Below are 9,841 nucleotides of genomic sequence, written 5' to 3'. Positions count from 1 at the left end.
GAAGCAAGGAAGGAATAGTGCAAATCTGTCCAATGAAGGAAGGAAGGAAGGAAGGAAGGAAAGAAGGAAGGAAGGAAGGAATAGTGCAAATCTGTCCAGTGAAGGAAGGAAGGAAGGAAGGAAGGAAGGAAAGAATAGTGCAAATCTGTCCAGTGGTCATGAAGCTTTGCTCAGCTCTCCCTGACTCCAAAATGACTTGTACTTTCCTATTGTAAGAAATAATTTTCAGAATTAAAATTCAGCTCCCCCCACCCCCGCAACATACACACACCCCACACACCACAAATATAGCCTCCATCTGGACAATTTTACTAACAATGCTACCAGCCATCATTAACTGGTAATTTTCTATTCTTCTTGTAAATATTTTCAATGATAAAGGGGAAATGATCTACCAAAAGCCTTCCCCAAATCATGAAAGTTATATAAACTCATTGATGACACTGAATCCATACAGTATTTCATGTAGTGGAAAACAGACAAAAATTTAAGCTAATTTGAAAAAAAATGAGGAAATGATAAAGACTTTAAAAAGGAAATAATGAAGACAATATTTATTAACAAAGAAAGACTCTTTAAAAAAATATTATGTGTCAAATCTAACTTTGTTATAAAGAATTCTGTCTCCATAAATTCTGGTATAATTAGCCTCTTGGACACCAAGTATAAGTAATGTAAACCTTAGCCAAAATCCCACTGTTTTTCTGGAAAAGAAGTCTAATGTTGGATCCAATTTTTTTCCTAAATAGAAGGTTCAACCATGTAAGAATGGACCTGTATCATCCATTAGCACGCATGCATACACAGGCACACACAAACACATACACACACACACACACAAAAACACATACACACACACACACACACACACACACACCTGCACACCATAATCCAGGAAGTTATTCCTCTCCTCCTTCAACACGTCTACCTAGAGAGAGGGCAGGACTTGGGGTCAAGTTGAGATGAGTTCTCTGATGCATCCTCAGAGAGGACAGAGGCGCTTTCAAATATTGATACCTATTTACCCATCCTACCCTGCAACCAAAAGAGATGTTATTAAAAGCCCAGAATACACAAGGGAAAGACTAAAGAATATAAAATTAGGATGTTCTAATCTGCAAACTGCAGCTGAAAAAAAATATCCAGTGTAATTTCGGAAACTGAGGAACTCTGTGCTGGAGGATCTTATTTCTTACTCTTCTAGTCTTAAGTACAGTGAATTTGATATATGGAGATGATGGCTGGATGGGACTGACTGACAGGGGGATAGAGGGTGGCTAAGTGGACAAGTTGAAGGGAGAGCCACCTGGAAAGGAGGATCAGTTGGCATGTGGGTGAGTGGAAGAATGAGGAGTCCACACGATTTTTTGCATGATTTTTGCATGTGTCCAGAGGTTTCCCCAGAAACGTCATACTTGAGAGTGTCGACGTCCCAGGAAATCATTTTCTGAAAATATAACCATCTATTATATAATTAGTTTCATATAATTATTAAACAATATAATTATTAAATAATATAATTATGTATATATAATTATTAAATAATTTATATAATTAAATTATTACATACTAAATTATATAATAGAGGGTTATATTCTCAGAAAATGATTTCCTGGGACCTCAACACTCGAGTATGAGGTTTCTAGGGAAACCTCAGGATATGTGTTTAAAATGTCATGAACTGGACTGGGCGTGGAGGCTCACGCCTGTAATCCCAACGCTTTGGGAGGCTGAGGTGGGTGGATCACTTGAGCTCAGGAGTTTGAGACCAGCCTGGCCAACATGATGAAACCCTGTCTCTATCAAAAATACAAAAAACAGCTGGCTATGGTGGTGCATGCCTGTAATCTCAGCTACTTGGGAGGCTGAGGCATGAGAATCGCTTGAACCCAGGAGGCAGGGGTTGCAGTGAACTGGGATTGTGCCACTGCACTCCAGCCTGGGTGACAGAGTGAGACTCTGTCTCAAACATAAAATAAAATAAATAAAATAAAATAAAATAAAATAAAATAAAATGTCATGAAATGGCTGAGGAATAGATGGGTTTTTACGAAAAGTTCTTACTCTTCATAGTTTAAAAGTCTGTATTTTAATAGTTGCTTGTATAAAAGTTACGTGATAGTAATTGTGGCTCCTAGACCTAAATATGGAAAGAACCCATCATTCTGTACTTGGGACAAGTATAGGAGATGGAGACAGAAGTAACTGTGAGGGAACTAAAGGGGTAAGAGTAAGTTTGAAAAGCAGATTCAGCAGTATGTGATGTGCCAAAGATAGTTTTGGAACTGAGACCTGGAGTCACAGCAATTCTCAACATTAGTTCATTCTTTAAAAAAAAAAAAAAATCCTTCTTCCCAATGTTCTCCTTAAAGCTTTACAAAGTGCTTTCATGCATCAGCTCACGTGTGTCTCACTAAAGCCTGTAATGCAGGCAGAGGGGAGTACTATGATCTCTATCTGGCAAATAAGGAAACTGAGTTTCAGAGAGGCTCGAAAGCCCAAGACCCTATCAAGGGAGAGGCAAAACACAAACCTAGGACCCCTCTCTCCTGGGCCAGAACTCATCTTCCTAGTTTCAGGTGGTTGTAAATTTCAACTGACATGCATAGTGGAGTGTCAGGTTAAAGGGAGAAGCGGATATTGGTGTTGAGGCCTGGAAGGATAAACAGAAGTCTACGAAGTAGATGAGAGGAGGGAAGAAGAAGGATCTTCTCAGCAAAGGACAGAAAGAGCAAAAGCACAGAAAAATGGCAAGTGTGTTCTTTGTTCAAGAAATGGCAAGCAGTTCAGTGTAGCTGGGGCCTAGAGTACAAGCTGAGAGGGCTCAGCTAAGAATGAGAATAGAAAAGTAAGCAGGAAATCATACAACACTTATGGAGGTCAATTCTTATAAAAGCTTTACCCTATGACCCAATGATGCTACATTTGGAAGTACATCCAATGGCTATCTCTACACATGCACAAAATGACTTATGTACAAGGTTCTTCACAGCTGCACTTTCTGGACTAGCAAAACACTGGAAAGAACCCAAGCATCCACCAATAGAGCGCTAATTAAATAAACTACGGTATATCTCCACAATGGATTACTATGTACCTGTAAGAAAAAATAAGGACAATCTCTAGATATAGAAAAATCTTTAGAAAATGTTATTAAGTGAAACTAGGAAAGTGCAGATCTTTTCTGTAAGTTCAAAGTTACATATTAAAAAATCATGTTTAATAGTAGTGTACATAAGGTGTTGCATTCACACAAAAAAATAGAATATAAGGCCAGATATTCAGTTTTTTGTGTGTTTGCATAAAATACTGGAAGGATATGCATGAAATTAATAAAAAGAGTTATACAGGATGGAGACAAGGGAAGAAGACTTCTTACTGTGAACCTTTTAAATATCATTCAATCTTTGAACCACATAAACATATGATTACCTATTCAAAATGAAAAACTGCATTTTAAAATGTCTTTAGCCAAATGAGTTAAAAACTTATGTCTACACAAAAGACTGCACACAAATATTTATAGCACCTATGTTCATAATTGCCAAACTTTAGAATGAACTAAGATGTCCTTCAATGGGTGAATGGAAAAATAACCTGGTATATCCAGACAACGGAATATTGTTCAGTGATAAAAAGAAATGTGTCATCAAGCTTGGAAAAGACAGGAAGAAACCTTAAATGCACATTACTAAGTTAAAAAAGCCAATCGGAAAAGGCTACGCACTGAATGATTCCAACTATGTGACATTTTAGGAAAGGCAAAAGCATGGACACAGTAAGATCAGTGATTTCTGGAGGCTAGGGTAGGTGGGTGAATTGGTGGAGCGCAGAACCTCTAGGTAGCAAAAGTATTCTCTATGATTCTACAATGGCTTGTCATTACACATATAGGTACACCCATAGCATATATAACACAAAGAGTATAAACTATGAACTTTAGTTAATAATACTGTATCAGGCCGGGCTCGGTGGCTTACACCCATAATCCCAGCACTTTGGGAGGCCAAGGCGGGTGGATCACTTGAGGTCAGGAGTTCAAGACAGCCTGGCCAACATGGTGAAATCCCGTTTCTACTAAAAATACAAAAATTAGCCAGGCATGATGGTGGGCACCTGTAATCCCAGCTACTTGTAAGGCTGAAGCAAGAGCATCGCTTGAACCCGGGAGCTGGAGGTTGCAGTGAGCCGAGATCATGCCACTGCATTCTAGCCTGGGTGACAAAGCTAGATTCTGTCTCAAAAAACAATATATATATATATATATATATATACTGTGTCAATACTGGCCCATCAATTGTAGCAAATGTACCACACTGATGCCAGACGTTACTAGCAGGGGAAACTGGGGGCAGGGTAAGGGGCTGTTTGGGAACTCTGTGCCTTCCGTTCATTTTTCTGTAAACATAAAACTGCTCTAAAAATAGTCTATTAATTTAAAATAGAAAAGAAAGAAAGAGAATAAAAGAAAGGAAAAGAGAGCAGGGTGCCAGTTGGGAAGAGTTCTGAATGGCATACAAATCAGCTTGGACTCTCATCCTTTAAACAATGCGAAATACTTTTCAGCAAGGGAGTGATGGAGCTATGTTCTGGGAAGAAAATTTTGGTAACCCTGTACGGAGAAGAAACAGGAGAAAGAGACCCAGGGACGAATAAGAAGATTGTAGCAGAAGAGAGATGGACTCAGTCTGAACGAGTCAGGGGCAGCGGGGAGGAGATGGACACACAAGAGAGGGGGCAGCGGGACTCAGTGACAGCTGTCCCTGTGCACTGGGGATGGGGGCAGGGGGAAGTGAAGGTCAGTGTTTCCTGTGGGCTTCTAGCATAAATGTGGCCGACAATGGTGCTGTTAGAGCAACAGGGATATATGAGCTGGGGGAAATGAATTTGCTTTCTTACCTGTGAGGTTATTTCACCTGCAGAATATGCAAGTGGGAATGCAAAGAGGAAGCTCAAAACACAGGTATGGAACTCAGAAGAGAGGTCAGAGCTGCCTTAGAGGCTAATTATGGTATATATCACACTGTACTTATGGAAGGGGATAGAATTTAACCTAAACATATCTGAGTAATCATATACTATTGGTTAACTAGCAAAAGAAATCTAGCCTCGCCCTTAAAATAATTGTAACCATGAGAGTAAAATAAGAGTTATGTAGCCTATCCTCCAAAAAAGAAAACAAAATGTTTTGAAATATTCATTTCAGACATGTTTATAAATTGCTTTGTGTGATTTTTGAAGTTACTACAGCTACTTAACAAATTACCCCAAAATTTAGTGGTATAAAACAACTTTTTTAATGCTCATGGATTTGAACAGCAAATAGCAGGGATAATGCGTCTCCACTCCAGTGTCTGGGGCCTGGAATCATCTGAGAGACCGAGGAACGATAGAGTGAGGAGCGAGAGAGACAGAGAGAGGAATGAGAGAGTCAGAGAGAGAGAGAGAGTGAGTGAGAGACTGAGAGAGAGAGCGAGAGAGAGAGAGAGAGAGAGAGAGAGAGAGAGAGAGAGAGGCTGTATCCTTTTATGGCCCAGCCCTGGAAGTCACAGAGCATCACTTCCACCATGCTCCACTGGTCAGAGCAATCACAAGCCCTCAAAGATTCACAGTGAGAGTGAAGGGCGTAGACTCACCTTTCCCTCTTCATGGGAGGAGTGCCCTTTGCACTGGAAGAAGGGCACGTGGGATGGGATTTGGTGCAGACACCTTTGGGAACTTAAATCTGCCCATGTAAAAATCAAAGATTATTTTAGTTTGTATGTCTCTCAGGAAAAAAAGGGTAGAAATGTTCAGGAAGGACAGACAGGGAAGGTCAGTAACAACTCAAACCAGCAAACTTTATCCACACAGAGTCCACTCTATTCCAGGAAAAGAGAGAAACATTTGAGCCCAAATAACGTGAACATTCACTCACTGATGAATACCCATTTATAACCTAACATGCTCACCAGGGAACCTAGCACTCTTCTTCAACTGTAGGAAAGGAAAGTTCCACTAAAGTTTCAGGGGTTTTTATTAAGTTAGTAGCTCAGTAAGAGAGGAAAGTGGGTCTGGTGAAAGCCCAGTAGGAGACAGTCTGCCACTAGATCATCCAGACAGCCCATGTGAAGTCCTGCCCACTTGTCTATTCATTTCAGTGCCTTTGTTGAATTCATGTAAAATAAGCAGCCCCTCATAGAGTTCTGTTCCTCTTTGGTGCTGATTACTGCTTTTAAAGAACTGAAACAGAGCCAGTGATTTAAGATTTAGATAAGAAAATAAAATACACAATGGACATAATGGAAGAGTTTAAGAAAAAAAAAGAAAATACAAATTGATGAATGCCTATTTGAAACCAAGCACAAACATCAGAAAAATCAGTTTATTTTGTGAAGCACAGAGCACCAAAGAAGAGAGGTTATGCAGTGAAAAGAGCTTCTTCATTTACTAGCCCTAATTTATTTTCTGCAGATTTTCATTTCAAATTACCATCTAAACACACACACACAGAGAAACACACACAGGTAAATATACTTATAAATAAAACATAACCAAGAAGGTTATGCCTTGAATGCAAAGATGGTTCAATTTGTCACATAAATATAAAGAAAAAAATAAGTGATTATCTCCATAAGTACTGAAAAGATACCTAACAAAATTTAATATCTATTCCTGAGTTGTTATTTTTAGAAATACTCAAAATAGAAATTCATGTATACTTTTTTTTTTTTTTTAAAGAGATGGGGTCTCACCATGTTGTCCAGGCTACTCTCAACTTCCTGGGCTCAAGTGATCCTCCCACTTCAGCCTCCAGGGTATCTGGGACGACAGGCATGTGTCACTGTACCCGGCTTACATATACTTTTTAACATAAGCCAGGTGCAATGGCACATAAAACTACATAAATCTCAATCCCAAAATCACCAGCTTACTTAATAGGGAAGCACTAGAGACAGCCCCACTCAGGTCAGGTGCAGAGCCAAGGACAACCACTATTTCTACTACTACTTAACATAAAACCCAAGATATTAAGCCAAAGCAATAAAACAAGAAAACAATTAAAGACGGAAGAACAACTAAACAGTCTCTATGTGCGGGTGATATAACAATATACCTGGAAACCCCAAGAGAATCAATGATAAAAGCTGACACAACCAATAAAAGAATTTAGTAAAATGGCAGAAAGTACAATTAACACAAAATAGCCATCGTGAAAGTCTGACAACACATTCTGGGAATACGAAGAAACAGGCATTGTCATACAGTGCTGATGCGAATGCAAAATGGTACACCACCTATGGAAGGAAATTTGACAATATTTAATAAAACTACATTTTTATTTACCTGTGACCCAGCAATTTCATTTCTAGGCATGTATCCCAAAGAAATACTGACAAAAATAGTATTTTTAAAAGACTCAAAATAAGAATTAATGGATAATGTTTTATCATGATAAAAATATATAAACTGAGGCCAGACACTATGACAGATGCATAAGGCTGTTATCCACTTCAGTGTTGTTTGTAATAGCAATAGCCTGAAAACAGCCCAAATGTCCAGCAGCAATATGGGGCTGGTTAACTATGATAACATCCATAGAATGAAACACCACGCAGTTCTAAATGAGGAATTATGACCTGCATGTACTGTAGGGAGTGATCTCCAGAATATGTTTTGAGTTGAAAAATACAAAGTAGAGATTCAACCTTAGAAAGCTGATTGAAGAAAATAAAATAGTAAAATAAAAATGAAACAAAATGCAAAGTAGAGAAAAGTATACATGGCATGCTGCTGTTAATCAAAGAAAGGAGGAAAGGGACCAGGATGAATACACACATGTGTATGTGATTTATTACATATATATGTGTAATTTTGCAAATGGAAGGATAAACCAAGATCTTCCAAAACTTGATTACCTATAGGGGAAAAGATCATGGAGTAAAGGGGACAAGGATAGAAGTCAGACTTCTGTGAATAAATCTTGTTTTTTAGATTTCACTTTAGAACTATGTACATATTTTACTTAATTACAAAACAACGGCCATAGGAGTGAGCATAGAGCTCTCCCATGACCTAGTTTTCAAGGCTATGAACAAACCTGCATGGAAACAGGAATCAGCAGAACTGACATGACAGCTCTGACTTGTGAGCAAGCTTCCAAGAAAAGAGAAAAGAGAGTAAGTGTGACTCACGAGACCGCAATGCACGACGTACCTCAACCTTGCTCTCCTGTTCGTGATCAGCAGCTGAGAAATACACAACCTCTTGCACTTCATCTCTGGGTCGGGCTGAATTTTTCCCAAATACCACCAGACCATCCTTAGCACGTGGAGGGAAGGCCACAAAACAGTAACTTGGAGGAGCTGCAGCCATCCTGAAAAGAGAATGCCAGCGAGAGTGGAAGCAGGCCTCACATGGAACATTGCAACAGTGAGTTCTTCAAACATATTTCACCAGCTAAAAGGGTTTTACTATTCAACTGTGCACAGCCAGCTCATTAAAAGATCCCAGCTGCCAAATGAAGGTGGGGCGCCTGCAGTGGAATGACAGAGCCACCAAGACCAGATATTGTTTAATACTCTGTGGGATTAAATGAGCTCAGATTTGCAACAAACCACGGCGGCAGCAAAAAGTGCAGTGACGTGGGAGAAAGGAAAGGAGGTTATTGTTCTAGGCAGAAGACACAGACACACACCACACATACACACACTGCAATCTGTTCACAGTAATAAAATAATAAATAAACATACCTTAATACTAACTATACAAGTGCCTCAGATCCAGAGATGCATAGCCACCACATAACAGATTTGGGGTGTGATGTGGAAATGGGTCTAGAGATCAATTGAAAGATACCCTGCTTTGTTGTTTTTAGTAGTTTTATTCCACCTCGATGACATAACACTCAAACACCTTTTGGTTTTCTGTCCACCTCCCCAGCTGCTCCTGGACTGGCTTGTTCTACCTGGCCAGTGCACATTCTCACTGCTTCATCCTTCTTTCCTCATTTAATGCTCTTTTCTAGCTGGGAAAATGCATCCATGCTCAGAGCTTCCCTTATCAGTTACACACTGATGACTTACACATTTAATTGCAGCTAGGTTCTCATCTTAAGCCTCTGACCTACAGACCCAACTGCCTGCCTGATATCTGAGGCTGATTTCGTCTTCTTCCCTTTTCAAGGTTCTTTATCTTGGTAGCCAAGGTAACCATCCTTGCCATTTGCTTCTCCATTATCTAATATGTCACCAAGTCCTGTACATTCTGTCTCCTAAATCTCTATGGAAACCTCCCACTCCTCTCCACCTCCACTGCCACCACCCTGCACCAAGCCACCATCATCTCCAGCCTGGACCACTATGGTAACCACCTGAGGGGTTGCTTCAAAACCTCTATTACTCCCCACTCCAAAACATTCTCCACACTGCAGCCAAAGTGATCCTTTTAGAAGGAAGATTTGATCACGTCATTCCTGCTTAAAATACTTCAGCAGTTTCCCAAGGCTCTTGGAATAAAGACCAAAATATGATCAAGTTTGTTCCCCCTTCCCAGCCCCATCTTCTACCACTCACCCCTCCACTCTCACAATGCCGGCACACATGCCTTTTTCTAGTTCTTCCAGTGCCCGCCAGACCTCTGCACATGTTCCACCCTTTGTCCTAACCATTCCCTTCCCTGCTTCCTGTACCAAAACTATCTGCCTGGTTAACTCCTGCTCTTTCTCGTACCAGCTCAAATATCACTCTAGTACTCTCATTTGTGTTGCTGTACTATACACTCTCATAGAATCCTGTCCTTTTCCTTCAAAGTAATTATAATAATCTGAAATGCTTATTTTATTACCAACAATCAATATTTA

General features: G+C 39.8%; 1 protein-coding gene across 1 annotated transcript in view; it reads right to left on the bottom strand.

Moving 5' to 3' along the window:
- The window catches only part of SCRN1 (secernin 1), a 54,910-nt gene extending 45,335 nt beyond the window's left edge, over positions 1 to 9,575 (bottom strand). The window contains exons 1-2 of the mRNA XM_011972223.1: positions 9,555 to 9,575; positions 8,197 to 8,356 (exon numbers count right to left, since the gene is read on the bottom strand). Coding sequence (XP_011827613.1) covers positions 8,197 to 8,355 — 159 coding nt within the window. The 5' untranslated portion in view covers position 8,356; positions 9,555 to 9,575. The remainder of the gene's footprint in view (positions 1 to 8,196; positions 8,357 to 9,554) is intronic.
- Positions 9,576 to 9,841: the final 266 nt, after the last annotated feature.

The sequence above is a fragment of the Mandrillus leucophaeus genome, unplaced genomic scaffold (genome assembly GCF_000951045.1).
Source record: "Mandrillus leucophaeus isolate KB7577 unplaced genomic scaffold, Mleu.le_1.0 Scaffold128, whole genome shotgun sequence".
NCBI classification, from domain to species: Eukaryota; Metazoa; Chordata; class Mammalia; order Primates; family Cercopithecidae; genus Mandrillus; species Mandrillus leucophaeus.
Note: the sequence above shows the minus strand (reverse complement) of the source record. Positions and strands in the feature narration are given on the sequence as shown.